The sequence below is a fragment of the Lolium perenne genome, chromosome 4 (genome assembly GCF_019359855.2).
Source record: "Lolium perenne isolate Kyuss_39 chromosome 4, Kyuss_2.0, whole genome shotgun sequence".
NCBI lineage: Eukaryota > Viridiplantae > Streptophyta > Magnoliopsida > Poales > Poaceae > Lolium > Lolium perenne.
Genome location: NC_067247.2, coordinates 134275199 through 134295964, shown reverse-complemented (window position 1 = coordinate 134295964; position 20766 = coordinate 134275199). Strand labels below are relative to the sequence as shown.

The window sequence follows — 20766 nt, the reverse complement described above, 5'->3', positions numbered from 1 at the left end:
GTGTCCTCATGGTGTACGTGAATGTGTGCGTCTATATTGTACTCGATGTTTCTGTAAAAAAAATAATGTGCTCCCAATAGCTAAAATGATGCTCCCACTTGGGTCCGTTCACTTGTCACAAAGAAAAAGTTACTAGCATTCTCTTTCATAAACATTTCATCCCAGTACCTTAAGTATGTCTTGACTTTAACCTTCTTGTAACCCCTACCACTTAATATAATCTTCTTTTACCCGCAAAAAAGTACTTTCTCCGTCTAAACATAGGTGTCTCACTTTTATTTAGATTTGGATGAATAGATGCATTTTAGTTAGAGATACATTCATATCTAAATAAATTTGAGACACCTATTTTTAAACGAAGGGGGTATGTAAAAAGGAATCTAGTATATATGTGTAATAGATTGAACGTTTTGAATTAGAGATTATCTGGCTTGACATTTTTTGTATAAAACTTCCATATTTGTTCCTGAGGACTTTGAACTATCATGTTTAGAATTTGAACAATTAAAATAATGAACTTCCAGTGCACTACAAAAGATACGCATGGAAAATCGGCTTCAAGTTGGTTGCAAAGCAATATCAGAACGACAGTACATGAAAATGGCCGAACAGATGGAATCCCACCAAACTTATGTGAAAGATGATTATTTTCTTTGTAGAAGGTCACCATTTGTCCTAGAATACTACAGTATAGAGTAAATATCAAGAAATATGCCTTTTGGGGGAGTAGTCACATAAAACCTTTTGTTAGAAAATGTGCCGCGTAACCACATCTTTTTGGCAAGATGTATCACGCAACCCAAATTTATTTTCTCATCAAAATAATACAAGAATGAATTGTCATGGCTGACGTTGCAGCTTCTCCACAAGCAATCCAACAAAAAATACATTGCAACTTCCTAGCCGAAATTTAATCAAGATAAGAAGTGTGATCTGTGAGGCCAATTATATCCAATACTCCATTTTATCCTCTTGCAAATCCCCAAGCTTGGATAACCCTAACCCCAACTCAATTAATTTTTGTATCTCTGCCACATGTGGGTTACCATGTGATCCGTTCCTCTTAGTTTTCGTGATTAGTATGATGAAAGAGAGAATTTGAATCGTGTTATACAGCTTGTCCAAAAATTGTACTTATGTCATAAACTTCAGAAGTTGAGTTTTTTGTGACTAGTGAATAAAGAATTCAGGCTCCTTGATAATTATTTTACTCTAAGACATATAAAACATCCTTTTATGGACGGAGTGAGTACAATATAAGGACATGATTTCAGAACTTCATAAAATTCTATCCCTGTTTGCACACTTGCTGATCAAATATCAAAGCTAGGGGTCCTTTTCTTGTTTTAAAAAAAAAGTCTTGCGTTTCTTTTTTAGTCTAATTCTTTTATGCATGTCTTATCATCCAATCATTTTTTGTAACAAACAGTAAGGATAAGTTCGCTCTTTTTTTTTCTTCCTGCAAATAAAATTTGAAATCATCATTAGGATCTATGCAAAAGGCACTTCAAAAGTTAGATGATAAAGAACACCTTATTGATGGAAGAGATGTCCCCGTAGAAGCGGAAGTTGATATATTCATGCATGTATGCATTAACAAAAAAGTGGAACCAACTATACATTGCCATATTGGTTTTAGCATCCTTGGCAAACGAATCAATTACTATTTTGGAGAAGTGCTTAATGCAATTACAAATCTCACATGTGTATGACTCTTACGTATGGTACGTATACTAGTATACATGCCAAACTCATTTTAATTTTAGAAAGTTCAAATAAGATACACCAATTTAGGGAGAATACTATATTGTGTTTGTACTTCTAGTTATGTAGGATTGCATAGGCGCTATACGAGGGTACACATTATTTCGAAAGTACCAGCAACAAGAACCATACTAAAACAAGAAGCAAACGATACCACAGCATGTTATGGTGGCCTGTGATTTTGATCTGAAGTTTGATCATGTGCTTGCTGGTTGGAAGGATTTTGCGCATGTGCATGCTGGTTGGAAAGGATCAACTTCAGATGCAAGAGTGCTACATGATGCACTAAAGCATGGTTTTGAAGTATCTCCTGATAAAAAATTACCGTTTAGACATTGGCTAGATAAATACATCACAATTTCTCGTTGTGTATCATGGTACCATTTATCATTTATGAGAGAAAGAGCTCGTCAAATGCTAAGGAAGTTCAAGGAATTATGCAACCTTCGGTGTGCAATACTCCGACAACATATTGGGATGACCATTAGTATAGTGAAACTATACTCAAAGTTGTTATACTAGAATTTGCTTCACATTACTCTGTTAGCAAACCAATTGACACATCAGTTGCTAGTTGTGTCGAACAATTTATCCGTCTACATGACAGGAGATTTATCATGGTCTCAAAATAGTATTGTTAACATTTATCTAGAACAAATCGTTGATGTGACAAGTGGAGAACTACAACTATTATGGTGATGTACAAGCTTTTAATTACTCTAGAGAAGCTGGAAATCATAAGCAAAACAACATAGCACAATAACTGTGGGCATAATATACATCATGCAGATCATAAAACATGTAATTTAGGATCCAAATTCAGCTAACATTCTTTTACTTCAAATATGAAATGCATGTTGTACTACCAGTCTTGTACTTCAAACTTGTAATGATGCATGTCTAAACAGAAGTTTGCTGGCATTTCTACCAAAATATACTTAACCAACTAGGCCACCAGGTCAAAATCAGTGTGTTCATTGTTCAACCTAGATTAAATGAACATGTTTGCCATAATATGCCATGAGCATGTGTTATTGATCGGGGTCATACTAAAGCCTATGTCATGAGCAAAACACCTTCGCTTTTCACCAGTTTTTTTTTTCAAAAGCACCCTAAGTCCCTGACTTAGTGACCCGATATGGAGCTACTAGCCGAAGAAGTTCCAGTAGCACATGGAACATCTCTTAGTCGTACTTGAACTTTTACAATGTGTGACCCAGTTGTGTCCAGCACATCAAGGCATTCCTGGAGATCAGCATCACTTTCTAAAATCACCCATTCATCTTCATCATCCTTGTATTTGAGCTGAAATGTGCCAACTGATAGTTTCATCCTCCTCGCGACCTCATTGAGCAGATTCTGGTATTTCATAGATGCTGGTAATTTTAACCTTACAGTATCGTCCTTGTAAGAGGCCTTGATGACTATGCTCGAATTGGTTCTGTTAACTATGTTCAAAGTTTCATCACTTGATGTACCGCCACTAGAACAATCTGTCATACTGGAAGAAGATGCCAGGCTTTGCTCAACCTTTGTATCAGCCGTGTTTGCTTTTGCCTCTACTTTGCATTGTTGTGGCATAGAAACATAATCCCATAGCACATTTTTCTGATTCACTCCTTCTACCCGCATATCATCCATTCTGACGGCACAGGTCATTTCTTTTGCAAGATACGAACCATTCGACTCATCCTGACACCGTGTCCCTTCTGATGTTCTGTCAAAATGTGAATTTGGAAATAACCCTTTATGATTCAAATTAAAATGATCTTCGCACTTTTTTGCAGTGTGTGCTTCTGGGAGTACAGCTTGGTCTAGATGTTCGCTTTGGTAAGCATCATAATCGGGTTGGAACTTACGTCTAGACAAGTCAGATTCCATGGGTAGGGGATCAGAACTTCTATGTTCAGCATTTATCATCGAAGGTTCTTCAGAAGGAGAAACTGATGAAATAAGACATCCGGTGGCCGGATCATATTTTATTAGTCCTTCGACTCCGTGTACAGAACTTATCACATTCTGAATCTTCTCCAGGGACCGATTTACCTTCTTAATCTTACGAGATGGCCACCTTAATATTCCATGCTTCCGGCATATCCTTTTCAGTGTTGTAGGACAAACTGCAAAGAACAGGCAAAGAAACAACAGCGATACTGTAAGTTCCTGTTTTCATGCAGCATCATATGCTTTACTGGTATTTTTCAAACAGTAATGTGCTTCATTCAGATTCTTCCTATAACAATCCAAGGATCATCAGAACATGAAAAATCTTACCGCCAATACTCTTTGCAGCATCTTTTAAACTGCCAGCAAAGTATTGCTGAAGGACACCCAAGCTGACATTCTTCTCAGCTGAGATGCGTATTTTAGGTCCATAAGATGTAGATTCCTGAAGGATACTCAATCTAACATTCTTCTCTGTTGAGCTGCGGATTTTAAAACTTTGAGATGTAGTGCCAGCTTCGAACTGCAAAGTAAATGACCAGAGATTAGACACTCGTTGTTAGATTACATCCGATACAAAAATAGTACAGGGGTTGTCGCTCTCTCACAACCCTATCACATCTTTTAGGACTGTCAGATCCATGCCCTATCAAACCTTTCTAGTGACAAAGAAATCAAGTATCTAATCCTCTCATTTAACTATGGTCTTGAAAATTACTTGATTGCTCGGGTTGTATTCCTATGCCCACACCTTCATCGGTTCGCATGGGTTCAAGTTCTAGACTTCTAGTGGGATTTTCTTGTAGCACACATGTTTGCATCCTAATTGATTAAAGATATGAGTCTCCGTATCAACAATATTCATTTAATATAGCTATCATGTTACTTTTGGATACCATACGAGGGCATTTCTGGCTATCTAGATTTGGATTATAAATTGAAAAGACATTGAAACTTCTTTTTTTAAAGGCTATTACCTTAATGAACTACACTTGGTAAGACACAAAATTGATATCTACTGCATAACCAAGTAAACTGTATACAGGTTTTTCTTTTAGAAGCATTTTATTTATGCTCTGCACCTTTAGATGAAAAACTAAAAGACAAATATCTGAGAAGATGATACAACAGGAGCTGACATCTACAATAGTTGCAGTAAAATACAACGGAATGAGCCATTTTGTATATAAGAATCTGCTCCAACAATTTATCCATCAAAATTGCCTTGCAGAGTTCAACTTACAATTGTAAAGCAACTGGGCCTTTTAAAAAGTTAAGGGCGAACTCACAGAAAGACCAACCAGAATGGTATGAGAGGAGGGAGATAAAAGTTGAGAATGAAAAAGGACCTTCTTAGCATATTTGTTATCCACCAGTTGCTCAGCAGTGCTTCTTATCTGATTATCCAAAGGCATATTTGCTTTGACTTCATTGGATACAGTATCAATTTGGTCGCAGGAATTAACAGAAACATCAGCTGACGAGCATCTTGTTCCTGATGGCACTGTTATGGCATTTTGCTTCAGTTCAGCATCTGAAACTGTTCTCAGACTACTGCACTCTCTCTGCATGGTCACTGCGATGTCGTCGAGTAAGAGCTGTTGTTCTTCACCAACTTTGCATGCAAGTGGAAGGAAAAACTCTAGCACATAATCATCACTTCCAGTGTATGTGCTACGCAGCCTTATTGCAACAGCAGCATGAAGACCAAACTTACGGGCATGATGAGCGAGCGGGTAATCATGCATATCGTATTCTCTCACATCAGATGAGAAGAAGGGGTTATTTGATAAAATTGCATTTCCAGCAACACCTTGTCCTTTCCCAAGGGGATGTTCGGCACAGGCATGGACAAAATCATGCATTCTCATGTCATTAATATAACAGGCAGACTCTTGCACGCAAAGGACATCTTTGTTCCTCAAACCAAACTTTACAGGCTGGTCACCATACTCTGCTGACAAATTCAAATTGCTGTTGGAGCAAACTGGAATCCATGCAAGTGCCAAAGGTAGCATGTGTGTATGGCAAACAGCTCGGAGAACGTCCAATATTTCCGTCAATACGGATTCCTGATTCCTAGTATGGCTCTGCAATGTAGAGTATTTGGTTAAGTTTCAACGATTATGCTGATACATGTCCTTTCTGTGAAAAATGGCTGTAGTGGTAGTACAGGTTGGTACCTGAGGATGTTTCCTTGCTTTCACGGTGCTCAGATGAACAGACTGCAAAGATTACAATGTCACAATTAGTACTATGAGGAACACTTTGTACTGACAGATCCTGGAACAAATTAAAATTCATATATGCACAGGGTTGGACTGGAAAAAATTGAAAATTGGCTACTATCTGGTGACAGAATTAACTTATGGAAGTTCTAGAAATGTCATTAATTCATTTCCATTTTCCAACTCTTGATAGTTTTGAACAGATTTGTGGTAAAAATAAATTACCACATTATACACCATGGCAACGAATATTGGCTTAGAGGGGGGGAAATATATGATAGTTCTACACTTTTTTTAGCCATTATTCAAAATTTACTCTTTACTAATTTGATAAGAATTAAGATGTGTAAGAAGCTAAAGGTCCTAGAACATTGGAACTTTCAATGTATAGCTAACAGAAGCATTTTCTTATGGGGCATATACGTGTACTTGCACTACTATGAGTTCTGAGAAAAGATTAAAGAAACTTTATTATACTGCATGAATGTGCTATATTCTTGTATCTGTCCTATTATCTAGACTGAAATTAGCTGCACTAAGCAGATTCCCTCTTACTACATGATTTTCTTTCACAACTTTTTAGTTAATCTAGTTCACAATGAATAGATTTTTATCACCTCTCTTGGTTACACAAACTTGGTACCAAATTCATGCTTCAGTTCATACAATCTGCTTCAGTTCATGATATTGTGCCTGTTTGGTACAACATATGAATCTGTAGCATACTGCAAAGAAAACAATAGTAAAGCAATGATTTCAGCAGTAACCAAGACAAACTGTGTAGATAAATTGACAGGATACTTCAATGGAAGCTGTTATATTGAAAACAGGCAGTTTGATAATAAAAGTAATCTTGAAACATGTACTCCCTCCGTCCATAAAAGGATGTCGTAGATTTGTCTAAGTTCGGATGTATCTATACACTAAGGAGTGTCTAGATACATCTAAATCTAGACAAACTTGTGACATTCTTTAATGGACAGAGGTAGTAGTTTTTTTTACTACAATGCATTTCTCCACAACTCTATTAAATACTAACTCCAGTTCTGAATAAGAATATATTATGAAGAACAGAATAAACAACCTGCAAAGCATTAGAAAGATTGTCCATCTCTGAACAGAAGTTATCCTTTTCCTGAGTCATGACTACTTCAAGTACTGCACAGCAAGACCCGCTTCTTGGGTCGAAAACAGGCATGGCAAGGGATCCACGGACTTCATTGTGAATCGCATAGTTCACCCTCAAGTACTCCGAAGGGTTGTAGTACATGACGTTTGATGTCCACTCTGGCATACCGGATATAAAAACCCGCCCGGGCAATCCAGGAAACAGACCAGGTCCTTCTGCGGTGGAGAATGTGAACTGCCTAGAGACTTCCCTGTACCCTGCCAGCCTCTCATCAAGCAAGAAAGGCTGGTCAGAGGTGGTCAGCACTTGATGATCTCCATTTATTACAGGGATCCAAACTTGCGCCAGGACTGCTCCACTGCTAGATGCGTCTTTAAGAATAGACAATGCCCTGAGCATCCTGTCCGTCAGAGTGACGCCGCCATGGACTGCCTTGGGGATTGTTTGAGTGCACATGTGCTTGACCTCATTAGAGGCTAAACCATCAGAGCAATCACTACCATCAGTGGTGGAAACATCACCTTGTGCCTCCAAATTCACAGGAGGCGATGAAGGTGAAATGTGCATCAACTGCTGCGCAGGTGAAGCACCGAAAGACGACAAGATACTGTCACCAAACGAAGGACCAGCGACGAGCTCTGTGAAACTGTCAAGGCCATCAAACGTTGAGAGCATGAGGAGGTCCATGTCCGAGCCCCCATCTCTGTAATATTCTGGTGTCCCAACCTCACCCATCCCTGATCTTCCTCCCCAAAGATCAAATCTTTTCGAACCTAGACACACAGAATTCAGTTGATTCCTGCAGAGGCAGCAGTTCTACAGACAAAATCAGCATTTAGCAACATCCAGTGAAAACAAAATTGCTAGAATAAATCGTACTAATAGTTCTTCCCTTGTGCATAATTTCACACTTGCATTGAGCCAAGGGGGACAATTTTGCACACTAAAGCATACAGATGCAAATGACTACAATATACACGAAGTGAGATTTTCCCTCCCAAAACGAAGTGAGATTTTCCCTCCCAAAAAGAAGTGAGATTCTCTATCATGTCTATCTATTCCTTGGTATGAGAATCTACTCCGATGTAGAACAGTGCAGTTCTTGGAAAAAAGAAGGGAAAAGCAGGAAATTCATACAGAGCAGCAGTTCTTCAGGAAAGCAAACTGAAAGAAGAATATTCTTCACGGGTCATGTCTCCTCATACCTCAGATAAATCTTGGACGGAAAACCCAGAATCGAAGAGGGGAATGGAGAGTTGGTGCTCGAGCCTCGCAACCTGATACCTAAGTACCTGCAGCCTGCAGGAGTCTCATGAACCCCAACACGAGCCTGTCACTATCATCGAAACTTAATCTCTGTATAGAAAAAGAGAAGATTTTTGTAGCGGACGAAAGGGACATAAACTAGTTCTGTAGGGAGCGGCGGGACCGCGATGGATTCTAGGTAAACAGTGAGAGTCAAGGGGAAGTGGTTGGCGGAGAAGATTCTGGAGATTCCCTCCCCGTGGTTGGAATGATAGGAGAGAGAAATCCGGTGGGAGGAGCTCTTCTTCCTCCGTAGGCCTGCTCTGCTGCTTTCCATTTTTTTTCTTTTTTTCCTACTTGCATACAGTGTAATTAGAGCATCTCTAGCATAGCCCTATATCGCGATAACCGAAAATGCTGAGTTTGATCTCCCGAAATGCTGAACAGAGTTGGATTTTGTCACGGCGCAGAATAGAAACGAACTCGTGAATCAAAACGCAGAAATCAAACTTCGCGAGAAAATCAAACTCGTGATTGAACCCGATTTGTTCCGATCAAGCTGAATTCGTCGATAATTTACATTAATCTAGGAAAAATACATGATAGTTCGACCTACATTCGGTAATTAGGGATGTAAAACGACTAGATTAGTCATCGGGGCGCTTCTCGTCGGCGGCAGAGGGTTTTTGCTCGCCGGCGTTTCCTAGGCGACGATGTGTGCCGCCATCTCGAAGGCCGCCGCCTCGGAGGTGCTCCCGCAGGCTAGAGGCGGCCCGTCGGCGTCATCATCGTCGTTGCCACGCGGGGGCAGCGCCGGCAGCGGCGGGCTTCACAAGCCGACGGGGGGGGGGGGGGGCCTCGGCTTCTCCTTCTTCGGCCGCCTCCACGCGCGCTTGCCGGCGCGCGATAACTTGCGCCCATTTCCGGCCCGCCCGCTTCCATGCGCCATCGGAGCGTGACCGCCTCGCGCGCTCCGCCTCCGCCATACACCCGGCAGACATCGAGGTTCCTGTCTGCCGCTGATTCGGCCCCCTCCCCTACCTACGCGTCTTAACCGCCCCATTGCGGACGGAGGGGTGGTGGCGGAAGCGGCGGAGCGGCGTCAGAGGAGGAGGAATGGCTCGCCGGAGAGGAGGCAGGCGGTGGTTGTGAAAGCGGCGGATGGGGGTAGGGTTTAGAAACCGGACTCCCCTCTGCGGCCCCTTTTAATACGGGGTGGCCCCGCAGTTTCTCGGGGGCCCGAACTCGTTATACGGGCCAGGCCACGAGTTCGGGCTCCGTTCTGGCCCATCTCCGAACCAAACCCATATTCTCGCCGAAGTTTTTCAGTTTCGCCCCTTTTACGGGCTCTGCTGGAGATGCTCTTAGAAGGAGCAAAAAACTGCTCTCCTGAAATAGAGGGAGCTTTTTTAGAGCATCTCTAGCGAACTGAAAAAGTGAAGTTCAGTTCACCGAACTCGTGTTTACGGGTCGTAAAATGACTGGCGCAGAACAAAGCCCGTAAACCAAAACTGTAAAACAAACCAGCGGCTTCCGAACCCGTAAAGACAGGGTTTTCAAAGACTTTGCATATGATCAAAGAAATGACACAATCAAATGCAAACATTTCATGCATAGTTCATAGTGCAGACATCAAATTACACAACATAGAAAATATTTCATAGTTCAGCATCTCCTCTCACCGCCGGCATCAAACCGAGGTTGGCCCGCCGTGACCATCATCGCCACCACCTCCATCAGTCACCGAGCCACCACCACTTGCCTCTTGACGAGCTAGTCTTCGTCTCTCCATGATCTCCGTCGAGGCCTCTTTCCACCAGTCCAGTTGTTGCTCATTTGTGTTCTTGGTGTTCATCATCATGATCTCCCTCTCTTCGGCCAATAGTTGTTTCATTGCTTTGGCCTTCTTCACATTGATCCTCATCTCCTCCAACTTGCCTTGTTACTTGCTTCATCTCGGTTGGCTTCAACCTTGGCAAGACTCACCTCCGTCTTCCTCTCGATGATGACAAGCTTGCTCTCCAAAGTCTTGGCCACTATCACCTCCTTTGACTTCATCATTTGATCAAACTTGTCCCTCAACAATGCAGCCCCCCCTCGAGCTTGAGCCTCTCCTTGGCCTTCTTGTTTCCCTCTGGCTTGTCAACCTTCCGGCCCTCCTTCTCATCCTCGGTGTCGTCAAGCGCAACCATTGCAGCTTTCTTGGGTGCTACTTCTTCGTCCCTCAGTTGCCACTTGGGGAGGTGTTGAAGCACATCAAAGCAAGGTGAAACTCTTGCCCTTGCTGCCGGCCATGTCTCTGTACCTCGCATCGGCAATGCGGTCTTACATTTGCAAAACCAAACAACAAATCGTCAATATGTTGTCACCAAAGCGAAACTACAATTGTACAAACATATTCACTCACATATTCGTCCACAGTTGCGCTGCTAGGAGGATTCGACACCACTTGGTCCATTGCTGTTGCCCACCGGCTGCAGGCCGGTTTGATCGCGTCCCAACGTCCTTGGAGGGATCGGTACGTGCGATCGACAGGATGGCGAACACGCGGCATCAGTTTATGGAATTTGTCCTTGATTCGTTGCCACTAGCGCTTCCCTGTTTGATCGGCGCCGGAGACTGCATCCATCCCCACGGCGGCCCAAGCACGACACACGGTGGCATCTTCAATTTCCGTGTAGTTGTTCGCCCGTCTCTTCTTCCTCTTTTCATCGGCCTCCACCTCGACCACACCCTCATCCCCTTCATCTTCTTCCCCTTCGTCCCCTTCTTCCCCTTCATCCGCGTCGTCCTCATCTCCACCCATCCCAGCGTCGAACGGAGGGAGTGGGTTAACATTCACCTCGTCCAACATCTCCATGTACGAGGTGTCCCCGTTCCAAACAGTACGCGGCCTCAATATCTACTCGCAATGGAAAACCGAGGAAGAGTTGTAAATGTGTACCTTCTTGACCCGTTGTCGAGCACGTCCTGGGCGACGTTCGCGGTGGCTTCCGGTGGCGGCGGTGTAGGCGGGGAGAGGAACGGAGGCGGGGCGCCAATTGAAGCACGCAGGAAGGAGGCTCGTCGCAGCCTTCAATTTTGTCCTTTTGGGCCCCGAATTCCTCGGCCTCGCGCGGGATTCCTTCGGCTTCGTTGCGACCGTCGGAACATCAGCGGTGGCCGTCGCGGCACGGGCTTGCAGGACCACATGCGCTCCCGCGCGCTGCTGTCTACTGTTGGCTTCTTTTCCTGTAGACAGTGTTGGGCCTCCAAGAGCAGAGGTTTGTAGAACAGCAGCAAGTTTCCCTTAAGTGAATCACCCAAGGTTTATCGAACTCAGGGAGGAAGAGGTCAAAGATATCCCTCTCAAGCAACACTGCAATTACGATACAAGAAGTCTCTTGTGTCCCCAACACACCTAATACACTTGTCAGATGTATAGGTGCACTAGTTCGGCGAAGAGATAGTGAAATACAAGTAATATGGATGAATATGAGTGGTAATAACAATCTGAAATAAATATGGCAGCGAGTAAACATGCAGTGGAACAGTAAATAAATGGTGTTTCGATGTTTGGAAACAAGGCCTAGGGATCCTACTTTCACTAGTGGACACTCTCAACATTGATCACATAACTGAAAATACTCTACACTCTCTTGTTGGATAACAAACACCATTCATTGTGTAGGGCTACAAGAGCTCCCTCAAGCCGGAGTTAACAAGCTCCACAACATCCGGTGTTCATATTTAAGTAACCTTAGAGTGCATGATAGACCATTGCAATTATACCGAGTACTAACATAGCATGCACACCGTCACCGTCAGGCTATGAAAGGGGGAATAGATCGCATCAATACTATCATAGTAATAGTTAACTCCATAATCTACAAGAGATTACAATCATAACCTATGCCAAGTACTACATGATGCACACACTGTCAACATTACATCATGGAGGAGGAATAGAGTACTTTAATAACATCACTAGAGTAGCACATAGATGATATTCAACTAGATCACAAAGAGAGAGATGAACCACATAGCTACGGTAGAGCCCTCAGCCTCGGGGGAGAACTACTCCCTCCTCATCATAGGAGACATCGATGGCGATGAAGATGGCGGTGATGTCGATGGAGATGACTCCAGGGGCAATTCCCCGTCCCGGCAGGGTGCCGGAACAGAGACTTTTGTCCCCCGAATTGGAGTTCGCGATGGCGGTGGCGTCCCTGGAGTCTTTCTGGAGTTTCGTCAATCGGTGTCGAAGTTTTAGGTCATGAAGGGTTAAATAGGCGAAGAGGCGGAGTCGGAAGGGCGCCAGGGCTCCCTCCCCATAGGCCGGTGCGGCCAGGGTGGAGCCCGCGCGGCCCTGTGGTGTGGGGCCCCCCTGGCCCATCTTCGTCTCCCCTTCGGACTTCTGGAACCTTCCCGGAAAAATAAGATATTTGGTCTTTGTTTCGTCGAATTCCGAGAATATTGCCCGAACAGCCTTTCTGGAACCAAAAAACAGCAGAAAACAGGAACTGGCACTGTGGCATCTTGTTAATAGGTTAGTTCCGGAAAATGCATAATAATGACATAAAGTGTGTATAAAACGTGTGAGTATCATCATAAAAGTAGCATGGAACATAAGAAATTATAGATACGTTTGAGACGTATCAAGCATCCCCAAGCTTAGTTCCTACTCGCCCTCGAGTAGGTAAACGATAACAAAGATAATTTCTGAAGTGACATGCTATCATAATCTTGATCAATACGTATTGTAAAGCATATGTGATGAATGCAGCGATTCGAAGCAATGGTAAAGACAATGAGTAAACAACTGAATCATATAACAAAGACTTTTCATGAATAGTACTTTCAAGACAAGCATCAATAAGACTTGCATAGGAGTTAACTCATAAAGCATAGATTCTTAGTAGAAAGCTTTGAAACAACACAAAGGAAGATATAAGTTTCAGCGGTTGCTTTCAACTTCAACATGCATATCTCATGGATAATTGTCAACATAAAGTAATATGATGAATGCAAATAAGCAAGCATGTAAGAATCAATGCATAGTTGACACAAGTGTTTGCTTCTAAGATAGAAAGAAGTAGGTAAACTGACTCAACATAAAGGTAGAAGAATGGCCCTTCGCAGAGAGGGAAGCATGGATTACTATATTTCTGCTAGAGCTTTTATTTTGAAAACATAGAAACAATTTTGTCAACGGTAGTAATAAAGCATATGTGTTATGTATAAGACATCCTATAAGTTGCAAGCCTCATGCATAGATTACCAATAGTGCCCGCACCTTGTCCTAATTAGCTTGGATTTACATGGATTATCATTGCATAACATATGTTTTAACCAAGTGTCACAAAAGGGGTACCTCTATGCCGCCTGTACAAAGGTCTAAGGAGAAGGCTCGCATTGGATTTCTCGCTTTTGATTATTCTCAACTTAGACATCCATACCGGGACAACATAGACAACAGATAATGGACTCCTCTTTAATGCATAAGCATTCAAAAACAGATAATATTCTCATAAGAGATTGAGGATTGTTGTCCAAACTAAAACTTCCACCATGGATCATGGCTTTAGTTAGCGGCCCAATGTTCTTCTCTAACAATATGCATACTCAAACCATTCAACTCATGATAAATCACCCTTACTTCAGACAAGACGAACATGCATAGCAACTCACATGATATTCAAAAAAGTGTAATAGTTGATGGCGTCCCCAGAAACATGGTTACCGCTCAACAAGCAACTTATAAGAAATAAGATACATAAGTACATATTCAATACCACAATAGTTTTTAAGCTATTTTTCCCATGAGCTATATATTGCAAAGACAAAGGGATGAAATTTTAAAGGTAGCACTCAAGCAATTTACTTTGGAATGGCGGAGAAATACTATGTAGTAGGTAGGTATGGTGGACACAAATGGCATAGTTTTTGGCTCAAGGATTTTGGATGCATGAGAAGTAATCCCTCTCAATACAAGGCTTAGGCTAGCAAGGTTGTTTGAAGCAAACACAAGTATGAACCGGTACAACAAAACTTACATAAGAACATATTGCAATCATTATAAGACTCTACACTGTCTTCCTTGTTGTTCAAACACCTCACCAGAAAATATCTAGACTTTAGAGAGACCAATCATGCAAACCAAATGTCAACAAGCTCGATGGTAGTTCTTCATTAATAGGTGCAAAGTACATGATGCAAGAGCTTAAACATGATCTATTTGAGCACAACAATTGCCAAGTATCAAATTATTCAAGACATTATACCAATTACCACATGCAGCATTTTCTGTTTCAAACCATATAACAATGAACGAAGCAGTTTCAACCTTCGCCATGAACACTAAAAGTAAAGCTAAGAACACCAGTGTTCATATGAACAAGCGGAGAGTGTCTCTCTCCCACACAAGCATGAATTTATTCAGAGAATGAAAATAACAAAACGAAAATAAAACACACAGACGCTCCAAGTAAAGCACATAAGATGTGACGGAATAAAAATATAGTTTCACTAGAGGTGACCTGATAAGTTGTCGATGAAGAAGGGGATGCCTTGGGCATCCCCAAGCTTAGATGCTTGAGTCTTCTTGAAATATGCAGGGATGAACCACGGGGGCATCCCCAAGCTTAGACTTTTCACTCTTCTTGATCATATTGTATCATCCTCCTCTCTTGACCCTTGAAAACTTCCTCCACACCAAACTCAAAACAAACTCATTAGAGGGTTAGTGCATAATCAAAAATTTACATGTTCAGAGGTAACACAATCATTCTTAACACTTCTGGACATTGCCCAAAGCTACTGAAAGTTAATGGAACAAAGAAATCCATCCAACATAGCAAAAGAGGCAATGCGAAATAAAAGGCAGAATCTGTCAAAACAGAACAGTCCGTAAAGACGAATTTTTCTGGGGCACTTAACTTGCTCAGATGAAAATGCTCAAATTGAATGAAAGTTGCGTACATATCTGAGGATCACTCACGTAAATTGGCAGATTTTTCTGAGTTAGCTACAAAAAATCCTACTCAAATTCGTGACAGCAAGAAATCTGTTTCTGCGCAGTAATCCAAATCTAGTATCATCTTTACTATCAAAGACTTTACTTGGCACAACAATGCAATAAAATAAAGATAAGGAGAGGTTGCTACAGTAGTAACAACTTCCAAGACTCAAATATAAAACAAAATTGCTGTAGTAAAATAAAAACATGGGTTATCTCCCAAGAAGTGCTTTCTTTATAGCCATTAAGATGGGCTCAGTAACTTCAATGATGCACTCGCAAGAAATAAGAGTTGAAGCAAGAGAGAGCATCAAAAAGCAAATTCAAGACAAATTTAAGCCTAACCCACTTCCTATGAAAAGGAATCTTGTAAATAAACAAATTCATGAAGAACAAAATGACAAGCATAGGAAGATAAAACACGAGTAACTTCAAGATTCTCAACATAAAGAGGGGAAACTTAATATTATTAAGATGCATATAACCATGTTTCCCTCTCTCATAATAACTTTCAGTAGCATCATGAACAAACTCAACAATATAACTATCACATAAAGCATTCTTATCATGAGTCTCATGCATAAAATAATTACTACTCCCAACATAAGCATAGTCATTCTTATTAATTGTAGTGGGAGCAAATTCAACAAGGTAGCTATCATTATCACCATAATCATCAAATATAGGAGGCATAGTATAATCATAATTAATTTTCTCCTCAATAGTAGGTGGATGATAGTCATCATTGTAATCATCATATATAGGAGGTAAAGTATCAGCAAAGTAAATTATCTCCTCCATGCTTGGGGGACTAAAAATATCATGCTCATCTAAACCAGCTTCCCCAAGCTTAAATTCTTCATAGCATTATCAACAATGGTGTTAAAAGCGTTCATACTAATATCATTGCTACTAGCATGCAAATAAGGTTCCATAGGTTTTTTAATTTTCGCATCAAACAATCCATGTCTTAACTCAGGAAATAGATTAAAAAGCTTACTGTTGTTTTCCATTATGCCTAACTAGTGAAAAATAAAAACAAGAAACAAAAAGATGCAATTGCAGGATCTAAAGGAAATAGCTTTGAGCACTCACACACCGGCAACAGTGCTAGGAAATAGCTTAGTAGTCGGAGGATGTGAATACCTTTTACCTTACCTCCCCGGCAACGGCGCCAGAAAATAGCTTGCTGTCTACTGTTGGCTTCTTTTCCTGTAGACAGTGTTGGGCCTCCAAGAGCAGAGGTTTGTAGAACAGCAGCAAGTTTCCCTTAAGTGAATCACCCAAGGTTTATCGAACTCAGGGAGGAAGAGGTCAAAGATATCCCTCTCAAGCAACCCTGCAATTACGATACAAGAAGTCTCTCGTGTCCCCAACACACCTAATACACTTGTCAGATGTATAGGTGCACTAGTTCGGCGAAGAGATAGTGAAATACAAGTAATATGGATGAATATGAGCAGTAGTAACGGCGCCAGAAAATAGCTTGCTGGCGTGCAGTTGATGGTAGTAATATTGCAGGAAGTAAAGATGCAGTAGAATAGTAAATAAGCGATGATTGCAGTATTTGGAAACAAGGCCTAGGGATCATACTTTCACTAGTGGACACTCTCAACATTGATCACATAACTGAAACTACTCTACACTCTCTTGTTGGATGATGAACACCATTAATTTTGTAGGGCTACAAGAGCACCTCAATGCCGGAGTTAACAAGCTCCACAACATTCAATGTTCATATTTAAGTAACCTTAGAGTGCATGATAGACCAACGCAATTATAACAAGTACTAACATAGCATGCACACTGTCACCGACAGACTATGAAAGGAGGAATAGATCACATCAATACCATCATAGTAATAGTTAACTTCATAATCTACAAGAGATCACAATCATAAACTACGCCAAGTACTACATGATGCACACACTGTCACCATTACATCATGGAGGAGGAATAGAGTACTTTAATAACATCACTAGAGTAGCACATAGATTAATAGTGAGGTTTGTAGAACAGCAGCAAGTTTCCCTTAAGTGAATCACCCAAGGTTTATCGAACTCAGGGAGGAAGAGGTCAAAGATATCCCTCTCAAGCAACCCTGCAATTACGATACAAGAAGTCTCTTGTGTCCCCAACACACCTAATACACTTGTCAGATGTATAGGTGCACTAGTTCGGCGAAGAGATAGTGAAATACAAGTAATATGGATGAATATGAGTGGTAATAACAATCTGAAATAAATATGGCAGCGAGTAAACATGCAGTGGAACAGTAAATAAATGGTGTTTCGATGTTTGGAAACAAGGCCTAGGGATCCTACTTTCACTAGTGGACACTCTTAACATTGATCACATAACTGAAAATACTCTACACTCTCTTGTTGGATAACAAACACCATTCATTGTGTAGGGCTACAAGAGCTCCCTCAAGCCGGAGTTAACAAGCTCCACAACATCCGGTGTTCATATTTAAGTAACCTTAGAGTGCATGATAGACCATTGCAATTATACCGAGTACTAACATAGCATGCACACCGTCACCGTCAGGCTATGAAAGGGGGAATAGATCGCATCAATACTATCATAGTAATAGTTAACTCCATAATCTACAAGAGATTACAATCATAACCTATGCCAAGTACTATATGATGCACACACTGTCAACATTACATCATGGAGGAGGAATAGAGTACTTTAATAACATCACTAGAGTAGCACATAGATGATATTCAACTAGATCACAAAGAGAGAGATGAACCACATAGCTACGGTAGAGCCCTCATCCTCGGGGGAGAACTACTCCCTCCTCGTCATAGGAGACAGCGATGGCGATGAAGATGGCGGTGATGTCGATGGAGATGACTCCGGGGGCAATTCCCCGTCCCGGCAGGGTGCCGGAACAGAGACTTCTGTCCCCCGAATTGGAGTTTTGCGATGGCGGCGGCGTCCCTGGAGTCTTTCTGGAGTTTCGTCAATCGGTGTCGAAGTTTTAGGTCACGAGGGGTTAAATAGGCGAAGAGGCAGAGTCGGAAGGGCGCCAGGGCTCCCTCCCCATAGGCCGGCGCGGCCAGGGTGGAGCCCGCGCGGCCCTGTGGTATGGGGCCCCCCTGGCCCATCTTCGTCTCCCCTTCGGACTTCTGTAACCTTCCCGGAAAAATAAGATATTTGGTCTTTGTTTCGTCGAATTCCGAGAATATTGCCCGAACAGCCTTTCTGGAACCAAAAAACAGCAGAAAACAGGAACTTGCACTGTGGCATCTTGTTAATAGGTTAGTTCCGGAAAATGCATAATAATGACATAAAGTGTGTATAAAACGTGTGAGTATCATCATAAAAGTAGCATGGAACATAAGAAATTATAGATACGTTTGAGATGTATCACGCGCCTCCGCTTCACCACGCTCGTCGACGAGACCATGGTAGCTACGTCCGTGGGGGTCGCAGGGGTCGCCGGGGTGGTTGGTGGAGCGGCGGAAGCTCCGGCGACCGTGGGAGAGGGTGGCGGCGCCTGCGAGCTTTCAACGGCGGTCGCAAGTGTCGATTCGAGACTCATGGGGGAGAAATTGGATGACAGCGGCGCAGAGGAAGGTGAGGGCGCGTAGATCGGTGGCGGCGGCGGTGGTTGGGAGGAGCTGAAACTTCCCTCGCACGCAAACTAGGGATTGTTTTCGGGCTGCGTTCGGTTCGCTCCGTCGGCCCCTACAAATACAGGCCAAGTATGGGTTTCGGTCTTGGCCCGATTTTTTTCCAGTTTGGCCTCATTTACGGTTACTGATCGGCGCCATTTTTCAGCCCGAACCCGTAAACTGGTGGTTATTTTTTGATTTTGGGCCTTTTACGAGCTCTGCTAGAGATGCTCTTAGAATATAGAAATAGGAAAAAGTAGGACCTTATGTAAACCTCCAGTATCCAAAACTGCACTCAAGATCATATTACGCACGCGCAGCCGCCACCTCAACCCTAACCGCCTCCGGTTCATCCTCCTCCATAGATCGGTTCCCCCTCTTTTGGTTGGCTTCGCCGGCGTCGGGAGGAGTGGGGAAGCCGATATATGCATGGATTTTATAATAAAAGTATTGTTTTCATTAGATTATGTTAGGATTTCGATAGCCGCCTTCTTGTTGGTTTCCCCTCAATGGATATGGCATCGTCTGCTGTCGAGGGTACTCCTTGCCAATGCCCTCCGATAGGGGCTTAGGGTTGATGGAATCCTGCAAGCTGACACGAGACATCGGTTCACAGACAAGCGGGGAGAGCGATTTACCCAGGTTCGGGGCCCTCGATGAGGTAAAACCCTTACGTCCTGCCTGTCTGTTCTTGATTATGATGATAATGGGTTACAATGGGGTGCCGAATAGTTCGGCTGAGATTTCGTCGAGATGGCTATTGCTAAGGTGACCTAGCTCTAAGCTTTTGTTGACTAAGATTGCTAAGATTGATCGTGTCCCTCGGCAGCCTCTCTCCTGGCCTTTATATAGGAGGCCAGGTCTCAAGAGTCTTAACCGAGTACGACTAGGTTTACAGTAGTTTTAAATCCGATCTTTCCTTGTTCGGTCGCTTCCTTGTCTTGCCCGTCAAGGAACCTTTTGGTGCACCGTCCTAGTGGCCCATCTCGCCTTCAGGTGTCTTCATGGGCCTCCAATTAGTCAATACAGGATAGGGCAATGTCGGTTACCCGAAGGGTAGTGCCCACGTCAGTAGCCCCGAGTGTCTAGCCGAAGATAATTCGGGTAGAGACTAAAACATGTCTTCTCCTGACGTTCTTCTCCTTCATTGCCTTTGTTCATCTTGAATATGCTTCATCTTCTTCTATCGGGTGCGCGTCAGCGCTCCCGATGGGAGTAGCCCCCGAGTCTAGGTACGGATGCTTACAATCTGTGCGTAGACTCAAGTTGTACCACTCAAATATTCTCTTCTGCCGAAGTTTTTCGCAGGTCTTCATAGGTCATCCAATATATTTTCTTTATGCAAGGGATAATGAGTAACGTGCCCAACTTTTGTTGGTTAACTGCCGATGCCAAAACAACGTTACCCTACACAGAATCAAGTCCCCGGGCATGATTCTGGAGTGCAAAAAACTTCTATCGGGTGTGCGTCGCGCACTCCCGATGGGAGTAGCCCTCGAGTCTGGGTGCAAGTGCTTGCAACCGAGTGCAGACTCAAGCTATACAAACAATATTTCTTCAATCCCTTTTTCCTTCGACTGCTCATTATGTCGGATGCGCATCACGCACTCCCGATGGGAGTAGCCCCCGAGTCTGGGCGCGGGTGCTTGCAGCCGAGTGCAGACTTAAGTCGAGCAATTATCTCTTCCTTCAAAACGTTTTTCCTTCGAGTCTTCATTTTATCGGGTGCGCGTCAGCGCTCCCGATGGGAGTAGCCCCCGAGTCTAGGTTCGGATGCTCTCAATCCGTGCGTAGACTCAAGTCCTTCATCCGATAACTTTCCATTTTTCC

The 20766-nt window shown here is 42.7% G+C and overlaps 1 protein-coding gene across 2 annotated transcripts; it reads right to left on the bottom strand.

The window, feature by feature from the left end:
* Window positions 1-2665: 2665 nt before the first annotated feature.
* On the bottom strand, window positions 2666-8656 carry LOC127293965 (protein NLP2). Of its 2 annotated transcripts, none has more exons than XM_051323693.1 (6): window positions 8271-8656; window positions 7021-7881; window positions 5892-5933; window positions 5058-5798; window positions 4039-4231; window positions 2666-3884 (listed from the first exon to the last, which is right to left on the bottom strand). In XM_051323693.1, the coding sequence occupies exons 2-6, from the start codon at window positions 7798-7800 to the stop codon at window positions 2890-2892; spliced, it is 2751 nt and encodes a 916-aa protein (XP_051179653.1). In that variant the 5' UTR covers window positions 7801-7881; window positions 8271-8656; the 3' UTR covers window positions 2666-2889. The 2 variants fall into 2 exon arrangements, with proteins under 2 accessions (XP_051179653.1, XP_051179656.1); XM_051323696.1 differs by having other exon boundaries at window positions 7021-7864.
* Window positions 8657-20766: the final 12110 nt, after the last annotated feature.

Excerpts from the sequence above, each read along its gene's own strand:
- LOC127293965 (XM_051323693.1), bottom strand. The coding sequence starts at position 7,800 with ATGGGTGAGGTTGGGACACCAGAATATTACAGAGATGGGGGCTCGGAC. Across the intron at positions 4,232-5,057 it reads ATAACAAATATGCTAAGAAG|TTCGAAGCTGGCACTACATC; the intron begins GTCCTTTTTCAT and ends TTTACTTTGCAG. Across the intron at positions 3,885-4,038 it reads TGCTGCAAAGAGTATTGGCG|TTTGTCCTACAACACTGAAA; the intron begins GTAAGATTTTTC and ends TGTTCTTTGCAG.